Source organism: Caretta caretta, chromosome 15, assembly GCF_965140235.1.
Source record: "Caretta caretta isolate rCarCar2 chromosome 15, rCarCar1.hap1, whole genome shotgun sequence".
NCBI classification, from domain to species: domain Eukaryota; kingdom Metazoa; phylum Chordata; order Testudines; family Cheloniidae; genus Caretta; species Caretta caretta.
Window position 1 is genome coordinate 31,119,563 of NC_134220.1, and position 25,513 is coordinate 31,145,075.

Below are 25,513 nucleotides of genomic sequence, written 5' to 3' on the forward strand. Positions count from 1 at the left end.
TATGTATGCTAGCCAGCATATATGAGTCAACATAGCCGCTGTGTTCACTGGCAGGAATGTTCTTGGAAAGAACATGTGTTTAAGTGAATATTGGAGACTGTGGAAGCAAATTCTGAATTTGCAGTCTTTGCTATTCACACCAGAAACCTGACTCTAAAAGTTATGCTCCTCCAGTGGGAGGAGCAGAAACAATACCATGTGACCTATGTATCCAATCAAACCTGAACATAGTTTGAATTTCAAATATGGAGCATTTGCAGCGAACTGCCAACAGACAGTTGTCTCCCGAAGAAGATTTTGTTGAAATAATTTCAAATGACCTTGAGAATGTCAGGTGCTCATCAATAGGCCACGAACCATTAAATGAGGCAAATTGTATAAATTATCCACCACGAACTATTCACTGTGCTCTGATCATGCTCTTCTTGTCATCCAACCCATTGCAGCTGAGGGCATGAGCAGTTCTCCCCCTTTTATTTGCAGATGCCTTGGTCACTGTTGGCCTTGCTTTGCCTTCCCATTTCCAACACATAGAGGAGATTCTGCTCAGCTCGTCTTAGCTGGATTCAGTCGTGATTGCAAAAAGAAACCCAAAGCACCTTCATTTGGCCAAGTCAGGAGCATAACAAATTGCACAGCCTGGAAAGAGGCTTATCACACAACTTTAAATCATGTTGTCTTCTAGCACTGGAGGTAATGCTGCATAATGTTATCAAACTCTAGAGCAAAAGCGCCAGATTCTGATCTCCATGACACCAGTAAAGGCAATGTAGTTACTCCTCTGGCTTTACACTGGAGTAACTGAGAACAGAACCTGACCCACAATCAATAATTAAAGACTTCAAGAACCTCCAACCTGGAAAGCGTTTGACACTGAGAGTGTTTCAAGCATGTTATCATGCATAATAAAACCCCATTGTCCTCGCATTCTCTCACTGCCTGTTGTACACAATGCACTTGTCTGTGACGTCACTGCTTGCTGCCGAATAGAAGGAAATCGCTGGTTGATCACTGGTTTGCTTTCACAGGTTTCCAGTGAAGCTAAACAGAGTGTGCTGCGTGACTTCCACTCGTTGAACCTCACATCCCTATTTTTTTTCTGGAGCATTCACAAAGCGGAAACAATATTTTCCCAGCACAGCGTCTCTCTTTCTCTATGCCACACTGGGACATGCATGGCGGATCAGTCTGGGAATCACAGTGCCCACAAAGGACAATATGAAAGGGGACGCTCAAAGGAGTATTTGAGGCGAAGGGCGATCTCAGGGGAAAAGCATTGGGCTCATTTTCATAACTGAGCAGCATTGACAATTGCATTAGAAGGGCAGAGTTCCTTGCTTTGCTGATGACATATATTGCCAGAATTTTGATAATGTTTAATTAGATCAGCAGTAAATGGTCTTATATGAAATCTTATTTGGAAAATGCCACGGCTGGGAACTTTAAGCATGTGACAACAGTCACAGACCCACCAGAATGGAATGAATTGCAAAATTTTCTATACAGATTTTGAAGACAAGGTTTCCTCACTGAGACACATAGTTTTTTTTGCTACATATGGCTTTTGTTATACAATAACAATGGCAGCCTGAATTCTCTTCCCTGTTATCTTGGAAGACTTTAATTCATATTCCAAGTCGGGTAATATTAACCTCGGCTTTCTAAAATAAATGCTTTTGAACTATTGACTGTACAGTATTGTACAGGTTTTTTTTGACAGTGCTGTACATTAAGGCAATTTATCCACCCATGTAGTTGGTAGGAAAATCCAATTTGGGCCACTTTGCATAAATAGATGGTACATCTATCAAACAAAGTATATTTTAGCAGGAATTACAGTAATAATCGGGGTGATTTCCATAATTACAGGGTAAATACACATGAGATTAGTACAAACAGGAGACAGATTTTTAGAAAAGCTGCAAATATGGAAAGGTTCCTGCATCCCTTTAGCATCTCAAGTCATCTATAGACCAACCCACTACAGGCTAGTGCCACCTGTACACGCAGTGAACACCCAGCATCTGTCCTGTGCTTTACTGCAACAATTCTTCAACAAACTCCTTCTCTCCGCTTCCCCTGTTAGCTCAGCCAGCTCCCCGGATCCATCACCCTTTGCAATCCCAGCAGCCTTGCCTGCTTCCTGAGGTTCCAGTGGCCCTCTCCAACTAAACTGGTCACCCTTTAGCACCAGATAGGGTGCTGCATGGGACAGTTCTGTCCTGAATGAGAGGACGGACCAGACAGGAGCTGATTGGCCATCTCCCCTTCTAACCCTCTGTGAAGCGGGAAACACAGCCAAAGGCAGAAACAGCTAAGCTAATAACAAAACAACTGTCAAGCAGCAGAGCCTTGTTCGTCTTTGCCAGGGTGTGGCTGATCTGTGACTAGCCATTGGCTGGTTTCAGGAGTGTCTGGGCTCCGTGCGGCTGCACCGTCTGTTATCTACAGCTTCCTGTTGTGGCAGGGGATCGTCTTTGCTTTTGTTGGAAAGAGAGAGGGAGAGAGCATTTCCCATGGCAGGCATGGTGCACTGATAGAGAAGGGCATGGGCATAACAATCCCACAGCTCGAATCCTTCCAACCCAGAGCCCCATGAGTTATTTCCTCGTGTCTGATAAGTGTGGTGATACACAATAGAGCAAATGGTCCTTTCAGCTGCGATATTCATTCCGTCTGTGCTCCTTGGTGTGACTTGAGGTGAATGAATTGCAACGCAAACCACTGGGGGTCATGCAGGCAGTGGGAGCGGTTGATTAGCGCAACACGTGTGCGCTCTAAATAGCCCGGGGTTCTCAGCGTCGCTTCTCGGAGTTTTTGAATGGAGAGGGTTGATCAGTCTTCATCAGTCTTGCTTGCAGAACAGTAGGTGATAAGAGTTTCCAGCCTACATCACTCTGGAGAAGTGTTTCTCAACCAGGGCTACGCATACCCCTGGGGTACTCAGAGGTCTGCCCGGGGGTACATCAACTCATCTTGATATTTGCCTTGTTTTACAACAGACCACATAAAACGCCCTAGCGAAGTCAGTACAAACTAATATTTCATACAGACAATGACTGGTTTACACTGCTCTATAGACTATACACTGAAATCTAAGTACAATATTTATATTCAAGTCGATTTATTTTATAACTATATGGTAAAAATGAGAAAGCAAGCCATTTTTCAGCAGCAGTGTGCTCTGACACTTCTGTATTTTTATGCTGATTTTGTAAGCAAGTAGTTTTTAAGTGAGGTGAAACTTGGGGGGTACACAAGACAAATCAGACTCCTGAAAGGGGGACAGTAGTCCGGAAAGGCTGACAGCCACTGCTCTGGAGGCCTCTGCCCTGTAAAGTGCTGTGCCGAATTACACTCAAGCCAAATTGTTCTTCAGAGTGAGAATAGCACTTCCTACCTGAAAGCGCTACAGCGGTGCTTCTCCACCTCTTTACCATTGTGGTACCAATAGTACCCGTATGGCCCTGAGGACGTCACGTGGGCCGCAGCTCTGCGCTGATCGGGCTGCAAGCGGCCTGCGGGCCGCAGGTCGAGAACCTCTGTGCTACAGGAATGACCTGCAGGAGCACTGCCGTATGTGTGCATTGAAGTGAAGCAGTTGGGCCTTGATGCGAGCAGATGGAACTGATCCTCCTGTCGGAGACCCTGGCCGAAATCAGCCAGGAAACCTGGAGAAAGTGTCAGAGACATTGCCCACCCCTGGGGGTGTGTATTGGGGTGGAGTAAAGAGCTACAGGTGAGCGTAAGAGGGAGGGAACCGACAGCTCGACGAGAACAGCTGCCATGAGATTTCCCAAAGGAATGAGTGAAGGAGGTGCCTACCCTAGGGCTGCCACCCAGAAAGGTAGAACAACAGCACCAGGCTCTGGCATCCTTCAGACTGATGCTCGGTCTGCCAGGCTTTATTTTTAAAGTGAATTCACTGGAGATGGAAGGAGCTGGCCTGGCAGCCTGGGGAAGCAGAGAGGTGATCTATGCGTAGGACAGGTACCGCGTGGGCCATGGCAGGGCACACATTTTACCCTGCTCGCCGATGAGCCCTGGAGGCAGTGACTGCCGTCCATGTCCAGTCAGACCTTGGCCTGTCTTCTGGGGGCCATTGTGCATCACCCCAATTCTATCCACACTGCACAGCCTCGCTTGCATCCTCTCTTTCGGCTTCGCACCCAATTTCTCACACAGCGTGCAGAGCTTTTATGGGCTGACAGGACAGTTTAAATATGCTTGAATGGTGAGATACGTAAGAAAGAGACACCCCCGCGCATGAGCTAGCCAAGCTTGCTGTGCTCCCTGACTGTTGGGGTACAGCTAAGGTCACCAGGAAGGGACGGCATGTTTTGCTGGGGACAGTGTTAAGGTCACGGCGGGAAAACTGAGTGCCATGCTGAGAGCATGGATGGGGTGTTTCAGAAGTAACTGGGGGCCCTGCATAACTGCCCAAGTTGTGCAGAAGAGAGGGCTGTTGTTGGGCTTTGTTGTCTGTTTGGTAAAATGCTCCGTGTCGCACACTGACCTCCTGCTGGTGGTGTTTGTTCTGTCTCACCCTCCTCTCTGACTGAGATGTTACAGGGGCAGCTTTCTCCCCACCCGTTTCTCTTAGATGCCATGCTGATAGGTGCTGTTAACCCACAGAGCGCTTGCTCCATGGAGAATGCAACAAGAACGAGTCATGCTGAGATGTGTCTGGAGGTACAGAAAGGCCACAAGCAAAACACAGAATCAAAATGATGCTGGAGAAAGGAGGATGGTGTGGCTGTTTTACATCTCTCCGCTGGTGAGATCCAGCTTTGGGGCCAGCAGATCTGGCCCCAGGAGGATCACCCCTGCTGGCACAGAGGGTCCTAAGCTATCTCCTCTCCCTGCCAGAAGGGTCTGGGGATTTCCTAGTCGGCTGCCTGTGAGCTCCTCCTGGCTGCTGCTGCTCATCTCCTTGGATCTTTCTTCCTTTGTTTCATGACCATGAAGGATTTGTCAGAACAATATAAGTGGGTGCTCGCTGCATTTCTCAACAAAGATGTTTCTAAGTTTCTCTGTGTTTCTTCTCAATAGGAAAGTCAGAACCTCTCTACAGTCCATTCTCAATGAGTATTTTAAAATTAATGGGGGTTAGTGTATTAAAAGGAAAATGCTTCTTGCATTTACATTCAAATTTGAAACATGATGTGTCAAAGGTGTCTTTCTAATTGCTACCTGGAATAATGGTGTTCTGATGTTGGGAACTTTATTGTCAGTTTATGCAAAGAAGATAATTTTTGCATTTGAAATTTAATTATGTTGATATAATTATTCCTTTCCTCGAGAAAATTGTGTGGTACAGATATGCCATGTTTGAATTTAAGTAGAAGGGCAAAATAGGTACAATTGTTGCAGGCACCAATTATGTTGATAGTAGCTGAAATCCCAGGCATATGCTAATTGGAAAGCCCAATATATGCTATGAATAGCAGTTTTAGGATAGCATCATCCATTTGTGGCTTAAGGAAAGATTGTCCTGCTTGAATCATCTGGAACTTGTTTCCTATAGAATGTACTTAACTCCATTCCTGTGGACTGGAGAGAGAAATTATGCCATAAATGTTGAGCTTTGACCTGCTAAACTAGGGCTACTCTCAAATCCACTCTGCAGACCTCTTATCCATCCAGATCACTTCCGTGCTCTGTGCATGGAACTCCCAAGGGTGCAGCTGGAGAGCAGAGTGTACACGAGAGACTCACCATGTGCAGTATATAGCATTTGGCTGTGTCTGCTTCTACCATAGCTTGTCTCTAAAAGCAAAGGTCTTGATTCTGGGCAATTGAAGGTAATGGAAGATTTGCTATTGATTTCAGTGAAGGATCAGGCCCTCAATGTATGTACAACATGGGATAAACTAACAACTTATTAACTTGTAGGATGGAAAGCTATGAGTGTTACAATCTCTGAAACCTTCCCCAATCTATCATGTCTTCTTTTACATAAAAAGAAAAGGAGTACTTGTGGCACCTTAGAGACTAACCAATTTATTTGAGCATGAGCTTTCGTGAGCTACAGAAGTGAGCTGTAGCTCACGAAAGCTCATGCTCAAATAAATTGGTTAGTCTCTAAGGTGCCACAAGTACTCCTTTTCTTTTTGCGAATACAGACTAACACGGCTGGTCCTCTGAAACCTTCTTTTACATAGTTTATTTACAAATTCAGCTGTCCCCGTGTAAGGACGTATGAATCAGTTGGGATAAAATAAGACCAAACCTAGACCTCTGCTCAATCCATAAACAGCAGATCTCCTGTTTACGCTTATTTGGTTCTGTTCAAGCTGAGCCAATCATTTACTTGACAAATTTCTCCTTGTTTTCTGTTTACAAATTGCCTACTGACTGGCCATGAAATTCTCAAATTCCTTTGCTCATTCTTCAGAAAGTGCTGAATATTCTCAATTCACGCTGCGCGACAGGTTCCATAAATCATGTAGTGTGTTCTGTTCCCACCGCACATTTCTATAAGTGAATGTAAAATTCAGAGTTAACTTTCAGTGAAAGGTGGAGCGTTCGGGCTTAAAATTCACTTTTCACGTGGATTTGCACAAGTGAATTACTTGAAGGTTAATGAAGAGCGAACACAAATTTGCATGAAATTTTTTCGCAGTATTGGAAGACTTCCAGTGCCTCTAATAATAACAATAACTCGACAGCTCTTGCCTGTTAACCCATCTGTTTTAGGGACAACGGTATTGTTAAGCCCTGCTGCCAGCATTCATTAGCAATCTCTGCTTTCCAGCCTACAGTCAAATAACCCACTCTGGCCAGAAGCTGCGAATAGAATCCCAAGCTCATCGATAGCATTAGCACAGCGGCAGTATAATGTATTAAGTCACCTGCTCAATACCATCCAATGTTAACCCCCACTCCCCACAAAATGATTGGTAACTTTGCACGTCTCTGGTGCCTTCGGCCACTGGCTCTCAGAAGCTCTTTACTAACAAGAATTCCTCCTCGCACAGCTCCTGCTTGGAAGGTGAATTGTATTGGCCTCTCTGGGTTTCCCCAACAGTAAAAGTGACCTTCCTAAAATCACCTCCAGAGCAAGGTCTGGCAAGGTGCTGAACCCTCCCCTTCCACTGAAGTCTCTGGGAGTGGAGTTCATTCAGCACCTTGTAGGATGAGGCCCAGAGTCCTTTAGAACCCAACTCTCCAGCCCTGCAATGGAACCATTTGAACATGCAGGCCTAAGATGTCAGAGGAAGGACCAATTTCAGCCCCATGTAGAGAGCCAGCACACGACCTAGGCACCACTTAAGTTCTACCTCACCCACCAGGCAAGATTGTATCCTGGTCCTACACAACCTTGCAGGGGACCCAAGGGGGCACAGAACCGATGGACTTTGTATGCAGCTCAGTAATGGGGTGGGAGAGGGGTAGAGCCATGGCTCTTCCCTCCTGTGTGCCAACCAGCAGAGCCAACGAGCTGCAAGGAGGGAGGTAAGCAGTACTCCAAAAAGGGTACAAAAACTTACTTCCCCCTCCTAGAGCCCGAGCTGAGCACAGGGGAGACTCTGACTTGGGGTGAGTTTTGTCCCACTACTTCTGCAAGGAGCTGCCCCATCCCAGGCTGACCCAAGGTTCAGCCTACCTCTACAGCTCTGAGGGGGACTGATGCAGTCGCCTTGTGCTGGCCTTGGTAGATGAATGAATTTCACTCAACGGTCTCACTTCCTTTCTGTGTGCCTCACTAGCATTGCTTTTAATGGGAACGGGGGGCCAGATCCCGGAGAAGCGGCACTGAAAATTGCAGCCTTCACATTTTATAGACGCTCATAATGACGTGTGAACACAATGTAAAAGAAGCTGATATACACGGCAGCTGCCCAAGGAGAGAGAGCGTCCTCACAATGCAAACTGGCGAAATTACGTTATTTCTTAATATTTCACCTCTATAGAAGACTCCAAGGCCTTTCATTTTCACCAACTTGAGTAAGAAAGCAGCTGAATTCCCAGATAGGGAGAAGCAATTTCATCCCGCTGTGCTGGGGGGGGAGCACAGTCCCCCATTGGTATGTCAGGAAAATAATAGAATTCAGCAAAACCAGAATGCAGCCAGTGAACTACATGTAATCGAGTCGCATCTTCCCGGAGCTGAGGAATTATTTTAATTAGGGCTGTTATCGGTATATCTGCGGGTTTGCTTTTTTTATCAATAGGCTGTTTTACTGTTGGTTTTAAATTTACAAATAGCTGATTACAGATGTGGTCGCTAAAGCTCTGTGTTTTCTCCCCATGTGATTTAACACTTCACTGCATGTCTTCCCAGGCTAGAGTCTTTTGCTTTTTTCATTTGGCTGCATCTCCCACCTCAGTTGTGTAGTGTCTGCTACTGTGTGGCCTACAACACCACAGGACGGGAGCAGAAAGCCATGTCCCGGAGCACTTTCCATACCCCGCTAACCTGCATCGGCACGAGGATGAACAAAATGACCTGCTATGTCCTTTCCCACTCTAAGTCCTAGGCTGGGGAGTTCCCTGAAGGGAACCAGTCAGACATCCACTTACATTTCCCCCCTAATAGATGGGGAATAAAAGGTCTGGAAATACTAGATTTGAAAAAGATCTGGGTAGCGTTAAAGTCTCTACAAGTATCGGAGCATTCCCAAAAGCAACTGTGATTGTGTGCAGTCCAAACTCAGACATTTCTTTGCATGTTTTATGAACTGAAATGCTATTCCCCTCGGGGCTGCTCACCCTGTGATACCAAGGCTTTCATTATTTACTCTGACAGGCGGCTGGCTCCTGCACTGAGGCCTGTCGCTGCCTGCACTACAAATCATCTCTCACCTTGTCACCACAAAGACGGCAATTTTACAGCTGGCACCTTCCATCAAGTTAAATTTGCAGCTCGCGCGCTCTGTCTCTGTCATGTGATGATTTAGGAAAGCGGGCTGAAGAATGCCTTTCCAGCTGTGATCTGAAAAGACTCAAAAGCAAATTTAAACTGCAAAGTTAAGACTGTGAGTGGTTAAAGAGTGAAATTCCCCATGTGATGAGCGCCAGCTCAGGTGGCCATTATTGCAATTATGATGGGAAAATCTCAGCTGCAGCTTGTTGCTGATGTTGACGGTGAACAATAGAACCCAGGACTGCGACACTTTTCCAACCCGTGGTTTAAATTGAACTCCTGATTTTCTTATAAGCTGGCAATGTTTCGGAAAAGAGCTTCGTCTTTAAGCAGTTTGTACCATGTTATGTAAGTGGATAAGCAACCCAGAAATACACAAAAAATGTCCCTTTGGCCCCTGCACTCTCAGCAGGTCTGTTCCCAGATTAGTCTTATGAATGAGCTGCTTCCTTCCTCACATTTCGCCTGGATAAAGCACAATTTAACTGAATCTTAAAACCTGAGCGTTAAAAGAGTTGTGGTGGAACCAAATCCAATGGGTCAAAGACTGAAAAGATGGGAAAGGCATCCTAGATCATGGACTCTACCGTCTGGCTAGATCAGTGTAACACCACCATAAAGAGAGCGCAGGGACAACTGCCAACTGCACCCAGGAGGTAGAGAGAATCCTGCATTTGTTTAATTTTATTTTGGGGGATAGAAATATGGTCAGTTAATGCAGTTCTAAAGGCTGTTTGAGGAAAACCAGAAAAGAACATGAGGCCAAAACCCAAGTCAAAAGCCATCAGAGGACGTAGCTCTGTTAGCATTCAAAACAAGAGGAAATGTTCAGGAGTTTGGGGGTCTCCTTACAGGATTTGAGGTGCACTGTAACCTCTGCCATAACACGGCTGCTCTTGAAGGAAAGAGGAGATAGACTAATGGTTAAAATCACTAGACTCAGGAGATCTGGGTACAGTCTCCAGGTCTTCTACCGACTTCCTGAGTGACCTTGGGGAAGTCACTTCACCTCCCTGTGCCTCAGTTTCCCATCTGCACATCAGATACTAGTGCTTCCTTTCTTCCACTCTTTGTCTGGTTTATCTTGTCCATTCAGATGGTAAGCTCTTTGAGGTGGTGACGGTCTCTTATCATGTGTTTGCACCTGACTTAGCACAATGGGACCATTATCTTGGTTGGCACCTCTAGGTGCTACTGGAATAATAACAAATACATTCTATAAGAAAATACATCATTTAAGTGAATGGTTTGTTACCTATCTCAGATATTTAGGTCCATGGTTGAATGTTTGCAACTTTCCTGAACAAAACCTAATCTTAACGTATGTTTTTCCTAGGAGAAGCAGGTGGATGAGCTGTCTGCAATGAGGCAGACCTTGCAAGCTGACCTGGAAACCTCGATCAGACGCATTGCGGACCTGCAGGTCGCCCTTGAAGAGGTGCAATCCAGTGATGAAAGTGATACAGAAAGGTATCTAGACTAAAACCAAAGAAACAAGACAAAACAAAGAAGGCCAGGTTCATTCCTGGGGAAAGCATTCCGCAGCTGGTGCAGATACACTAGCGACCACTGGGCCTGATGTCTCTAATTGTGACGGAAATAGTCTAGTCACAAAAATCATTGGTCCATTTTCTACGCTCATGTAAATCATCCCACTCAGCATAGTTTGTGAGTGCCACCTATTATGCAAAATTTTCCGTTAAAAAAAAAAAGAGACCATTTATCAATGAAAAAAGACTTTGGGTTCCAAAAATCCCTGTTCAGTTTTTCACCAGACGCATGGTTCTCCTCAGGGAGGGGATTCTAATCCCCTTGTGTTTGGTGTCATAATCCGATGAAGTGAGCTGTAGCTCACGAAAGCTCATGCTCAAATAAATTGGTTAGTCTTTAAGGTGCCACAAGTCCTCCTTTTCTTTTTATAAATATAGCTGTGGGTTGTGTTTTTTCAGAACATGAGGGCCTGCTGCTCTGTGGCTCATGGCTCTTCACCTTGTGCAGTCATTTGAATCAGTGCAAAATAGGGGTTGAATGCTCCCAATGCAGCAGGGCAGTGTTTTAACACAAGTGGAAATGGCTACACAAGGTGCAGGGTAATGGGAAAACCAGGCCCTAATTTTGCCTTTGTCTTTCAGCCTTTTCCAAAAGAGCTGGTCGAGTTAGTGGATAACTTCCTTTTACTGTGTCACAACTGAAGTGGATTTAGGCCAGGATTGAAGGGGGTTAAACCTAGTTTTAACTATTCAACACTGATATTTTTATCATTATGTGCTTAATTTTTAAAGTTTACTCCTGTTTGTTAATCAGATATTAAAGCCACTGGAAAAGCATTTCCAGTCTCGGGTGGGATAATCGTTTTAGTGCCAGTGTCACAAAATGATCTCACTTTTCAGAAAAACGCATGTTCCCAGCAGGAGGCTCAGAAATTGCCAGTTGGAATTGAAATCTTTATTCTCCAGCACATTTCACATTTCCTTCCTGCAGAGAAGTGCTTGTGACCTTGTGCTTTCAGACTGTTGGGCAAAATGAGTCCAGTGCAAGTCAAATTTACCACCTAAAAACCTTGACAACGAGCCTTTAAAAAGGCTGTCATCAGATAAATTTAAAAATATAATTCTCCTACAAATTAATTAAAATTAAAATTTCAAGGCAAAATAATTCCAGCAGTAAATTTTGTGCTCAACAAAACAAGTGACCGAATAATCTCCAAATCAGGGGAATTTTCCCCAAAACCCATGATGCCCTGCTGTCTCTCCTTCGCTAATTGTCTAACTACTCTTCCCAGATCTGTTTTTGAGAGACCTGTTCTTACTCAGCTAAAGTCATTCTTTTCCCCACAGCTTTCACAGATCCAGTCAAATATCTGAAATGTTAGTCTGAAACCTCCCTTCTATTACTCATCTTCAGACAACTCTTAAATATTTGTTCTCTAATGGTAAATCAATCCATTGCCATCTGTCTTTCTAACTGCTTTTTAGTCTCTTTGACTGCTTCGGAGTGTCTCTTTCCCAGACAGCCTCCAGACAAGGCCATTGCTCCTGCAGCAGCAGATCTAATAGGATGGTCTTCCTGAAAATAAATCTGCTTTGTCTCTTCCCGGCTCTCCTTGCAGTGAATACAGGGCTGCTCTCTCTTTGTAAGAGGAATTCTCCTGGAAAGCCTCAGTCTTAAAGGGGAACGCACTGGGCTACACCAGGCATAGCTGCTAATGTGAGAGAAGGATGTTTCCACAGATCATCTAATTATCAGACTTCTGACAACTAGATGCTCAATAAATTGATGTTATTGATTTAAAAAAACAGACAGCCCTGTCACGTTTACTTGCCTTCAAAATTGAGGTTGGATGGGGAGAGAGAATCCGTTTTTGCAGTAGAGCTGGTTGAAAAATTTTGACAAGAAAAAATTTCCATTCAATTGCCATTCCTCGTTTCTGGACTCGCTTCATTCTGATGACTGTTGTTCTCTCCTTTCCCTCATTGCTAAGAGGGCATTATGACAAAGAGATAGAGGGGTTATATATACACACACTCCATTCTTTGAAAAGATATACTTATTCAATATTATGTAAATATTATATATTTTAAAAGAATGGGGCATGTGTGTATATATACATATATTTTGACACCATTCTTTGAAAAGATGCAGTTCTTTCCCCAGTTATTAAATGGGGTAAAACAGGGTGAAACCCAAGAGCTCAGAAATGCTCTTTCTAATCAAAACTGATTTCAGATACAATTCATGCTTTACTTCGAGATGAGAAGTACTTCTCAGCAGGAACTCTCCACGCTGCTGTGCTGAGGAAAATGGTGTTCTGCCTTTTTACAGTTATTTACCCCTCCTCTACATCCATGGCTTCAGATTTTCTCATTTCCCTGCAGTCTTTAACGTCTAACCAGTGGGTCCTAAAAACAAGCCCAACCTGTTACTAAGTTGAATTAGTAAATTCAGTCCTTCTGGATCTATAACAAACCAGGCTTATGATGCATTCCAGGGGGGCTCAGATTTACAACTGATCAATGCCTGATGATGTGTGTCACCTCTGACTTCAGTGGAGTTAATTCTGATGCACACAGGCGTGAGAAACAGCACCAAGCCACAAACATATTGCATTAAGTAAATCCTAGGAAAACCCATATGTTCTGATGCAGAAGAACTGCAAATAGCATTGTGGCTCACAGCAGGCATAACATGTGCTTGTCACATCAGTCCCTTTAGTCAGCCTACAGATCTGGGCTATGTGTTTGAGCATGTTACAGGATAGTTAGCCATCCAGCTGGCACAACTTGCATTACCATCAGTGGGCTCTGGACTGGCATACGTCACTCTACCAATATACCACCCCCCAGTGTGCACAATGGTGGTGTGTGCATGCACGCGTACCCATGTGCCTTTCTTCTCTGGTGTATCTGACTTTTAGGACATATTTTGGACAGAAAGAAAAACGCCCTGGTAGCTCTGCTCCTCCTTGTAATGACAGCTGGAGGAGAAAGTTGTGTTACAATGAATCTGAAACGTTTCTGATTTCCTCAAACAGAAGCTGATCCTCTGACTTCCACTGTGGTTTAGTAAAGACAGCACAATCCATCGCCAAGTGCAATGATCTTTTCTTCCTTCATTACAGTGTCCAGACAGCCCTGGAATCTGCCTGTTTAAGAAGAGATATGTAAGTGAACCCTAAGATTTGCTGGCTGGTTAAAGCTTTTCACCTTTTTTGTGATACTGTCTCATAGTTGTCAAAATCTCATTTGCCAAGAAGATGTCAATACTTGGTGAAAATGTGATCGTGTTCCTATTAGATGTGCTTTGATTAGTATCAGATGGCATTTCAGATGTATTGCCTTTACATACGCTGCAGCTACATTGATCTTCCACATTTTCCCTAGATATTCTGCCTATTAATTCAAGTTAGATGGTCTCAGTTTTTTTTTCTTTGCCGGGTCTGATGTGAGAATATTAAACTGGCTTGTACTTTTAAAGGAAGTGAATCTCTTAAAGGGAATCAACCTATCACCATATCAGGAGTGGACACTAATGATAAATGAACACAAACCCCTAACATAGTGTGAAACCCTTTTGAAAGGTTTGTGCCCACCTCTGATACAGACCTGGAGGACTGGTTCAAATGTGTTTTACGATGAAAGCCACCATCCCAGAGCTGAAGATCCAGTGAATCAGATGGGGATTGTGTTTGCACACCACCAATCCAGGGTACAGAGCATTTCACCAGCATACGGAGAAACAGCCAGCTGAAGGGGCACTTGCATGAAAATCAGGGTGCCTGGAAAAGTTTGTTCCATGTGCACTGCAAGCAGACTCTGAGCCAATCTGAGCTGACGATGTGAAAGACCAGAACAGATTCTGTCCTCTAAAGGTGTAAAAAAAAAAAATGATTAGGGATGAAGGGACCAATACAGATCAAACAAAAGCCACCCCAAATTACCACCCTAAGAGAACTAGGTTTTAGTTTTTAGGTTTTAGGTCTAGGTTTTAGTCATCTTTGCCCCGCTTCATTTTTCATGTGCATGGCTTGGTTTGACCTGGGTCTGGAGTACAAATTCTACCACACAGTGAGAGAGGCTGGCCATGTGGTTCTTTCAAGTCAAGGGAACCTGCGAAGACAGGTGAGATAACCCAGTCAGGATAAGGTTTTCAAATACCCTATTTGCCAGCTTACCTCAGATTTCTTTCCTGTCTTTGGGGAACGAGGGCATGCCAGAGTGAATGCAAAGTAAAATGGTGGCGTGTTCTGCTTACAGGGACAATCAGTCTAGCTTAGGCTCCACTCTAAGTCTGGAGCCAGAAGAAAGCATCAAATCCTGGATAGGGTCTTCAGTGGGCTGGTCATCACCTTCAGTTCCCAGTGTGGCTGGAAGTCTCTCAAGGCAATCCCTGGACAGCCACAGCACCCTGAGCCTGAGGTAAGAGCTGTCTAGAACTTTCTTAGAACTAAAAAAACATCTGTGGTAATGGATGGTATGTGCTGCAGGTCGAGTTGTGAGAAACAGAGAGCTCACACCAAACATATCCTCTGTAGAAACTTTAAACAGTAAATGCCAAGTGTAACACACAGCAGGATGTATAGGGCACAGGAGCCAAGAAAACATAGCCTTCCTAGGGCCTCCAGGAGCTACTTTTTTTAAAAAAAAGCCATCCAGATTTCTGATTTTGCGTGCTTTTAAACTTGGCAGATTGCAACAAGACAGCAAGGTGCTATTAGGCTAATGGTATTTTAAAGGTACAGTATTTCCTGTGTAAAGCTGCATTTCTGCATCTTTCCCTCTTAGAATTATAAAAGAGGCAGGTACAAAGCCAAACCATGTCACCAGCCAACATCAGCTCTTCCACACCAGTACCCCTTCACTTGACCAGACGTCCAAAGCAATGACATTTAGTTGTGACATTGGTTACTATCTGATGTCTATTTCTGATGATTGTTCATTGCCCTTTTAAATATAAGGGACTGCATTCAGCTGGGTAAGAACTACTGACTGGTGAACATTAAAAAGCTTTGGACTTTGTGTTCGGATCAATATCCAGAACTTTGAGTCACAATAAGTTTGGGAAAACTTAAGAATAGTATTCAGAGTTCCCCGTTTCATGCAGTCTTAGTCACATCTTTATCTTTAGTACTCCCTTCATTACTGCCGTATCATGTTAGGACAGTGGCTCTCAGCCTTTCCAGACTGCGGTACCCTTTCAGGAGTCAGATTTGTCTTGTGTACCCCTAAATTTCACCTCACTTAAAAACTACTTGCTTATAAAATCAGACATAAAAAATACAAAAGTATCAGAGTGCACTATTGCTGAAAAATTGCGTATGTTCTCATTTTTACCATATAATTATAAAATAAATTGATTAGAATATAAATATTGTACTTACATTTCACTGTATAGTGTATAGAGCAGTATAAATCAGTCATTGTCTGTAGGAAATTTTAGTTTGTCCTGACTTCACTAGTGCTTTTTATGTAGCCTGTTGTAAAACTAGGCAAATGTCTAGATGAGTTGGTGTGCCCTGGGAAGACCCCTGAGAACCACTGTGTTAGGAAGTGCTCCATGAATTCTCTAACATACGCTCCTACTGCAATTGGTAGCTGCCTGAGCACTATTAGAAATGGGAGTGTTATGCAGAGCAACAGAAAATGGTGATGTTAAAGAGAGACAGTAGCAGCTACCGAATGAATTGGAAAGCCATGAACTAACATGAGAGGGTTTCACATTACTTGAATTGGACACTGTAATACCCACACCTAGATGTTCTCAGGTGTATTTACAGTAACTGTGTGGCTACTCTCCTTCAAGGAAGTAATGGAATCATGGGGTGAAATCCAGGTCTCACTGAGGTTATTGGGACTTTTGCCACTGACTTCAGTGGGGTCAGGATTTCACCCACAGCACCTGTGTTCAGAAGCTTGGTGCAGGTGGAGATTGTGACACGAAGGAAATGTGTGTGAATCATTGGATGGGCAGGCCATTTTTGGTCAGATCACCAAGCACGTCACAATACTACTGATCCATTCCACAAAAGGGAAAATAGGAATTGTGGCCCACAGCACACACCAAACTGCATTTTTTAATTTAGACTTCTTCCACAGTGCATTTCACCTCGTACCTGAGCACTTCACCAGCGTGCCAGGGAGGGGAATATTATTGTCTCTGTTTTACAGATGCAGAACTGGGGCACAGAGAGTCTAAGTGATTTACCTAGCTCTTCTGAATCCCAGTCTACTGCTTTAACCACAAGATCTTTCTTCTACTCTTGAAGGAGTTCAGGGGCTGTTTGACAGCCCTTGCAATGTAGGGCATGCTTATTCCAAGCCCTTTCATTGTGGATACTTGGTCAGATTTGCAGCGGAATGAAGTCGGCAATGGAAACCATATCTGGCAGCTGCCACTGAAATTTCTCTCTGTTTGACAGGAAAAGGTAGGCTACATGGACATCTCGCAGTGTCACAGACCATGTATGCTGGGGGTGGGGGGGGGATGCCAAGCTCAGACTACTGCTGTACCTTCTGTCAATGCAAAATATCTGTCACGTGTGTACAGACAGAACGGGCCCCATAGGAGAATATAGGAAGGAAAACTCAAAATCAAAAGTGCCACTCTGTTCTCAGTGTGGATTGTTAGGTCTGGACTGGAGTGTGGTGCAGACACCGAATAGAATACATGGGATGAACCAGCTGTCTAAAAGGACAAATGTTATCTGTAGCTGGAAGGTAAATCCATGTCACGGACAGGCTTAACATTGCAGCAAGCCATGCAGCTCTAGACGTTGTATCCATAATAGTGTCCCAGCGCTTGTGATAAACAAACGAACAAGACAGACTTTGAGCAAGAACCACGAAAATGTCTACCACGGCTTTTTTAAACCACATTTTGGAACAAGCAAGCTATTGTTTTTCTTCTTTGAGAAAACTTTAAAAGTTCTACTGAGTAACAGAGAAGAACAAATAGTAAATACATAGTTTTGTTACTGGATCTGGCAGAGGTCCATTTAATTGTTTCCTACTGGGCTTTTTCCTCTAGGTCTCACAAATAGTGGTAGCTGTCTATTGTCTCGTACGGGGCTTAGTGAACAATAGAAGAGCTAGAAGAAGAAGAGACGCTGTGATCGCACTTGTTGCAACCTTGGAGGAAGAAGCATGATATCTTCTAGAAAAGTTGCCTCCGCTTCTGTGGCTGATCTCAGCCCTGGCTTCACATGAGCAGCCATACTCAGGAGCCCCTGCACCTTCTGTTTGGCTGCAAGCTGCCTGTTCTGATGGAGTGGATATTGCCTCTGACTGACACAATCATGCCACTGAAGCTCAGCGGAGCTCGAGGCTCTCAGAGCAGGCGCACACTGAAGACACCTGGCCCAGACTCTGATATTCTGGTGACACCAACACGTTCTGCAGTCCCCTAAAGAGCTGGTTCAGGTCTAACATTCTGCACCTGTTGGGAAGTGTGCAGCAGCCATTCACAATTTGCTTCAGGAACAGCTTGTTGTTTGTGGAGGCGTCTGGGATGGTGTTATAGCCACAGCTGTGAAGCAAGGAGTAGGGAGAGATGCTTGGGTCTCTGTCTGCGATTCAGACTAGTGCTGTGATGCCAGTGGCTTGTGTTTGGCCTTTAGCAATCATATGCCTTGTCAAAAGCTTTAACTACAACTGGAGACATATGCAAACTCACCCATCTAGGCAGAGAAAAATGACACACTGAATTATGTGCCATTGTACATGCGGTTATGGTCTGCATGACTCCATCTACGCCCCCTTTGGCGGTGGGAAAGTAAAAGGCTTAGGGTCAGAGTGATGTCTACTGCTGGTCCCAGAGACTCTAATGCCTGTTCCCACCATTTAATGGAGAGAAAAGAGGGAATGCACAACTCCTTCCATCTCACAACTGCTTCGACCGACATGTCATGAGAGCTGTCTACCAGACCTTTTCCTGAGCAATGCACCAATATTTCAGCCAGAACCATTGTTGCCCATTTGGTGTGGACACTGGAGGGCAAACCCTTGGGAGATGTGATTCTAATCTGAATGCAAAAGCAACTGCAGGTCCAAGTAAGAACCGAAACATAACTGCTGCAGGTGGCTTCTTGCATGTTGATTGTCATTCAGCAATAAAACCGCACCAATGATTACGGGGCGCCATGATTGCCTTTTGAATCAGTCCCAATCACCACAGGTGGTGACATCTACTGGTTTCATGTTTATTTTTCTTTCAAGCCAGTGTATTTTTAAAACAGTAGGGGGAAAAAATCAATCAATTTGCAAACATTGCTGATGGATTCATCAAAGTGGCTTATCTGGCAAAGATATGTTATTACATTTTCAATACTTGCTGTCTAATTAAAATATAATTAAAATATACACAATTTCATGTTTTGTTCAGTTTGCATAACACACCAACTAATGAACTATTTTAGTCTGCTAAACTGCTCAGAAGCAGCCTTCAGCGAGCACTCTTGGAAAGTTTTTTCCAATCTTGTCTAGTTTGCAAGTACATGGAGGGGAACAGAGGAGACACCTGTAGTTGTTATTACACATGAATGTTAAAAATGGGGAGTTATCACACAATGGCCAAAGAGTACCAAAGATTACGAAGAATGTCTTATCAAGTATGCATTTTACGAATATGTCTTGGTTTGACCAATCGCACCATCATTTAAGGTAGCTGCAATTTTATAGACTGAAGAGTAGAGAAAAGAGGTGGAAATAGGAAAGTTACATTGTGGAGCATAATTGAGAGGTTAATACTGTTGTCATTAATTTTAATACATTATTTAAAACCTCTGTAGAAAAGTGACTGCCTAATCAGGTCAGGTACTATACAGTCATTGGCCCAGAGATGTTTCAGGCTACATTCTTTTCAACGTGTGGAGAAGGAAGCTCAGTGGGGGAGCATGGTATTTAAGGTCAAACCATCAAATCAAAGGAGGTAGTCGGTTCCAAACCAGGATCAGTGGAATGTTAGATGAAAGCCGCTACTTCAAAACCACACTTCAAGCAGGATAATATTCCTTGATGTATTCTCTAGAGATGATTTAAAGAGATAATGCAGTCTCTCTGTGGATTTGTATGCCATACGCTCACATGTTTACCACTAAGGGAAGATTTTATATTAAGGTGTATAAATGTATGACATGTTAATTTTTGAAGAAAATGTTAACAAGCTGTAAGCAAGTTGGACAATGGCATATATAAGCAGCCAGACAGGTAGATACTTAACGTGGCTCAGCTTGGGTCACAGCTGTGAGGGACTAGAAACTGAGGAAATTAGCCCCGGAAAAGGGTCAGAACATAAAACACACACAAAACGACATTAGCACAGAGGCCAAGTGTGCAGCCTTTGCTTGCAGGGATAGAATTTATTCCTGAGAACAGGCCAGTTGAAACCAGAGAGAATCCTGACATGAGGAAGGGTTCAGAATTGGGCACATAAGTGCTAAGGATTTGACTGAAACCCTCCAAATAGACCTGGAAATGAAGACACAAGGCGGGCATCTTATTTGAAATTCCGCCCCGGTATTATGGGGATCTTCAGACAGACAGTGACTCTACATCCCAGATGTGAAGCACTTACATGGGCTGGATTTTCAGAAGTCCTCAAATCAAGGTCTATGTCATCGTTCTGCCAGGAGCCCTGTGTGGAAGAAGGTGCATAGCTCCATTGGCCAGGGGCTGTGCAGGGAATCTCTCCATTGTCCCACTATTTATTTGCAGTAGCAAATAAACTACTCCTCTCCCCAGATCAGCTGCACCAGCCAAGTCTCTGCCCACTCGCAACCCACCTGCTTTCTCCAGCATACCCCGAACCAAGGCCAGGGAGGCTATACAGGAACATAAGAGGTTTATGTGTGTGGTGGGGCAAGAGGGGAGGTTACCCCCTTGCACGTCTCATGCCCACACAATCCATGGCACAATCTAGCTCCAAATCATTTTTGCTTGTATTGTGCGCACATCTTTTTCGTTTCTGTATACAAAATTACCTGACTTTCAGACTGCAGTCCTTGCAAAGTGGGGTTTAGTGCCTACCTGATGTATAGTCACCCTGTAGTTGTGTGCAGTCAGATTCTGATCTGTAGCTACACTGAATGTATGTGATTTTTCAAGATTAATACTAGGGTCTTCCCTATAATGTTAAACACTCCATTCTTATTGTGTAGCGGTCTGAGCCCTGTGAAGTCAGGTTTACATGGTAAAATAAATACAAACCAGAATTAATTTGCTGAAGAGCAAGTCCCCACACAGCTACTATTCTAAATACCTTTTGCTGTAGTTTGAAAATGCCTTTCTGAGCCTTGTCTGTTGCTGGTACAAAATGGAATTTAAAACCAATAAAAGCAATGGTTAGACTTAGGCATAGGTAATTGACACAAGTCCTTCGTCAGAGAGCAGAGCATCCTTAGTGTGCAGAATTCTACTCTAGCATTGCATTTAGGAATGCTTTTATCTTAATTCCTATGGTTGTCTTAGGACTTTGGTCCAAATTACTTAGGCGTAACTGTAAGTGAATGGCAATAAATAAGAAATTATGGCTTAAGCTACATCATTGAGATGAACTGTGTTGGATTTATAATAAATAGGCAGCATTGTAGACTGTGGGCAGCACAGTATTTATCTCTATAGGGAGATAAATAAAAGCCACCTATTGGTCCAGCCATGGCCTAATTTCAGAACCATCCTTTGCATTCAGGCTGGAAGAGATGTCACAATCTAGAGTCGTTCTCAAATCTATGGAATGGCAAATTCCAAATCCTAACCTTATAACTGAAAATGGCCTCAAATAATCTAAGACTGAAGTACTAGGCAGGAAGCTGTATCAAATGAAAACAAACGGAAGATTATGAATCTAGTTAGTTAATGAGAAAAAGCCTATGTGTCTTGTATCAGTTGATCTCAGTTTTATTAAGATTTCGCTTACACAAACCCCCAGTAATGAGAAACACATCTACCTAGCTTTCACTTCTTGCTAATATATGTGGGATAGTTTTCCTTTCCTGAGCTAGCAGCTGCCAAAAGGGAGTGATATAAGGCTATTATATTCAGCCCAGTGTACAGAGATCAGGAATTTGATTAACTTTTTCTGTAATTCTCTGATATTAAGTATTTGGACAAAAATGGCTGTCAACTCTGAATCCCAGTAAATAAGAGACATCACACAGTCAGAATAAAATGTCAACTTTTTATTAGAAAGTGAATTCAAAACTATATGAATTTACTGCATCCTTGGGTAACAAGGTTGAAATTGCTGAACTACAGAGCTGCTAAGCCCGGTATGCAGGAGATAGGGGACTATTCAGGGGGCCTTCACTTGGAGGGATCAGTATCCAAACACTTCTGAACAGTCCCAGAGTGACTGGACACACATATAAAGATCATAACGGTTTTGGGTATTCGTCACATCCCTGCTAGACTTAGGTTATACTATAGCGTCATCTCTTACATGCTGGGTTCTGTGCAGATACTCTTCTGTGGGATGAAGGGTCTGTCCTTCCTCTAGGCCCATTGATATGGTAACAAGCCCACTGCACCCTACAAACTTCATGGTTCTCACAATGATGCATACTTGAAGCTTCGTGGTGATGGTGGAGACAGAACCTCGACTGTCCTGCTGCAAAAGGATCAGCTCCATTAGCTGTTACTAGTGTGCGGCCAGTTTCATGTAGTAGAGGGCAGCAGTGTTCAGTCATGCTCATTGCAATATTACTATAGACTCTTCCAAGAGGAGTGATGACAAAATGGCACAATGTTTACATTTGTCTACAGTGGTAATTTTGGCTGTATTGGCATCTGTGCTGATAACCTGGTAGTAAATATTTACATTGCTCAAGCTTTCAGTGTCTCTCTGCAAGTGCCCGAGATGAGTGCTGTCCAGCACTGGTGATTATGGAATCTTCAAAGACTTTCTGCAGACCTTGTTACAACGGGTGAGTGAAGCTACCTTCAGGAGTGAAGGGGAGGAGTAAGAGACAGCTTCACTCAATCTCTTTTCATGCCATAGGACAACTCTTCTTGAAGAATGAGAGCTACTTGCTCTGGTCCCTCTGTTGATAGTCTTCCTGCAGGGTCTTGTTTGGAAGCTGTCAGTTGCCTCTCTTGAAGCTGAGTGCCCCTGTCCCCAGATAATCTCAATGAGCTGTTACTAGTTTACAAGACAGCAGGAGTAGAAGACAGACATACATTTGTGACACTTAGCACATGCTATCTCATCTTGGGAATCTTGTGGTACTATTCACTGCAGCTACACTGCCCTTGTGAATGCAAAGCATCCAAGGATTTCAATTCCAAGTCAAAAAGAAAAGGAGTACTTGTGGCACCTTAGAGACTAACCAATTTATTTGAGCATGAGCTTTCGTGAGCTACAGCTCACTTCATCGGATGCATACCGTGGAAACTGCAGCAGACTTTATATACACACAGAGAATATGAAACAATACCTCCTCCCACCCCACTGTCCTGCTGGTAATAGCTTAATGGCCGATGAACATCACTAGCTATTCTTCCCCCCGGTACCTCCTTAGCATTGTTAGACCGTGCCATCCAAGGGAGCTCTTGGAAACACAGCTTAGTCTCTCTCAGATGTGGTAGCACATATGGCAGCAACACTGACCACATAGAGCCATCAGCACACAGCTCTCAAGTGTAGCTCTTGAGTCTTGAGAAGACTGCGTCACACTTTCTTGTCCATGAAAACAGATCAGGATACATCTAATTGTTCTTAAGATCTTGTGGGTCCTCATTGTTTGTATCTGATGATAGTCAGAACCTAGTCCCAGATAATAAATTACTTTGAACTTTATAATTTACTTATATGTTTACTATCATAGGGAAAGAACCGCTTGCAGACAGCAAAAAAAAAAAAGGGAGATCACCTACGTTTGGATTTCAGTATCTGAATATTCTTATTATATTAGAACTGGAGGTCTGGGAGCATTCAGGAACTGGCCATGTTACTTATTCTATTTCAAAACATTATATTATCAAAAACAAATTATTTCTATTAAAAACCTCAGAACTGCCTTGCATTGATAACATGACAGGAAAATTTCTTAGAGAAATCTGGACAAATTCTCCTCTCTTACTGCCTTGGAGCTGTACTGGTCTTCATGCATGCAGAACCAAGAGCCTAATTTGGTTGATATTCTTTTTTCTCTGGACATGCATTGTATTGCAATGCAAGTGTGGATATTATGGTATAAATTATTTCAACTAGCATAATCATAATCATGTTAATTGCTGTGTAATCTGCACTAATTATTGTTGTATGTCATTTGCTTTGGTGTGGATTGCACACTACAGAATTCTATTTGGCTTGCAAATGCTTTTAGCTTTTTGTATCAGGTCTTAGTTTGCCTCCAATTTAGGGAAAGCATTTTCTGTGGTGTTTACAATATTTTGCTTTGCAATTATAATATGCTTACAAATTGTGCTTCTTCTAGCACTGCCCATAGCCCTAATTGAAACAATAGAGAAACACACACACTAAGCTTAACTGACATTCAGGAAGTAGCTGAAACCAGACAAATATGAGGAAATACATGGCTAAGGCCAACATTCCAGACCTCTGTGAGTTATTGATGGCACTTCAGTCTTAAGCTTTGAATTTACATACTAATGGGGTAACATTTCAGAATGGGACATGACTGTCTGTCTAGTGCTTCTGCCCTGTCATGCAAAGTTTCCTCTAACTCAGTGGTTCTCAGCCAGAGGTACATGTACCCCTGGGGGTACGCAGAGGTCTTCCCAGGGTACACCAACTCATCTACATATTTGCCTAGTTTGACAACAGGTTACATAAACCACACTAGCGAAGTCAGTGCAAACTAACATTCATACAGACAATGACTGGTTTATACTGCTCTATAGACCATACACTGAAATGTAAGTACAATATTTATATTCCAATTGATGTATTTGATAATTATATGGTAAAAATGAGAACGTAGCAATTTTTCAGTAACAGGGTGCTGTGACACTTTTGGATTTTTTTGTCTGATTTTGTAAGCAAGCAGTTTTTAGGTGAGGTGAAACTTGGGGGTACACAAGACAAATCAGACTCCTGAAAGTGGGACAGTAGTCTGGAAAGGTAGAGAGCCACTACTCTAACTCCTTGCTTAGATTTGGTTGGGCGAGCATTTTTGGGGGGTGATTTTTCTTTTTTTCATGGCCAAAAATGTATGGCTAGAATGGAAAGTTTAAAAACAGCAGGAATGACTCTTCTCAGTTAAATATGAGTGTACACTTGAACCATTGAAATAGGGATTCAGGCTTTTAAAAAATGTTTATTTTATTCAGTTTAAAACATGTTTGGCTTAACAGTGTGTCTTCTGTCTTTGATTAGTTAGTGTGCCTATCTGTCAGGCTTCCATGGCTCTTAAGAGAAGGTGGCTCGTTTATGTTATGTAACTGTATAAAAAAAAGATTATGGGATTACACTGTTTTCATTGCTTCTGCAAATCTCATACTGTTTGTAGGCTGAAATGTGGTGTGGCAGTGATCCCAGGTTAATGGGCTAAATTAGACTTGGTAACGTCCTATTGCTTCCTCTTCTGGGCCTTAATGATACATGCCCAATGGCTGTTCATAGTCTGGCCACAATGAGAATAAATGCCTTTGCTATATTTATTTCTCAAATACCAAAGGCCCCAGCTGTGCATTGGCATGCATTCCTGGGGACAGTACTGAGAGACAGCACAGTGCGACCAGTGTATTGACTCTCTAAAAAGCTTGGCGGTGGGGATGAGATTTGTCAGAGTGATGGTAGCAATTCACACGCCTCTTCCATTTTCAGTCCTGGCTTTGCAACTCCCACAAACAGCCGGGCAAGCTTTGGCTGCACTGCCCTGTAATCAGATAGCCTGTGGTGAGGAGCATCTTGGGTGAAATCTCAGCTCATCCCTTGATGAGTGTGAATTTCACATGGGTCACCCTATATTTTAGACAGACGTGGGATTTACTGCAGAGAGGGGTGCTTTTACAACAGACGTTTTACACAGTTTCCATGCTTGGCTTGCATGCTTCTAAAGCAGCCGCTGTGACATGAAAGCTCACCATCATGGTAATCCATCATTCCAATCCCTCATGGGTCTAGTGCACTCTTAGACCATCTGTCCAGCCACTTGTGTCACTCCCTGTACAAAGGAAGCAAGCGTTTAAT

General features: G+C 43.4%; 1 protein-coding gene across 5 annotated transcripts in view; it reads left to right on the forward strand.

Moving 5' to 3' along the window:
* The window catches only part of MYO18B (myosin XVIIIB), a 201,723-nt gene that overhangs the window by 156,985 nt on the left and 19,225 nt on the right, over positions 1-25,513 (forward strand). For 4 of the 5 annotated variants that reach the window (XM_075120125.1, XM_075120124.1, XM_075120122.1 and 1 more), the window contains exons 39-41: positions 10,206-10,339; positions 13,488-13,529; positions 14,623-14,784. In XM_075120125.1, the coding sequence (XP_074976226.1) occupies positions 10,206-10,339; positions 13,488-13,529; positions 14,623-14,784 (338 nt within the window). Of the gene's footprint in view, positions 1-10,205; positions 10,340-13,487; positions 13,530-14,622; positions 14,785-16,631; positions 16,791-17,392; positions 18,650-25,513 lie in introns of those variants that run through there. The other variant, XR_012665109.1, reaches the window with a different exon arrangement.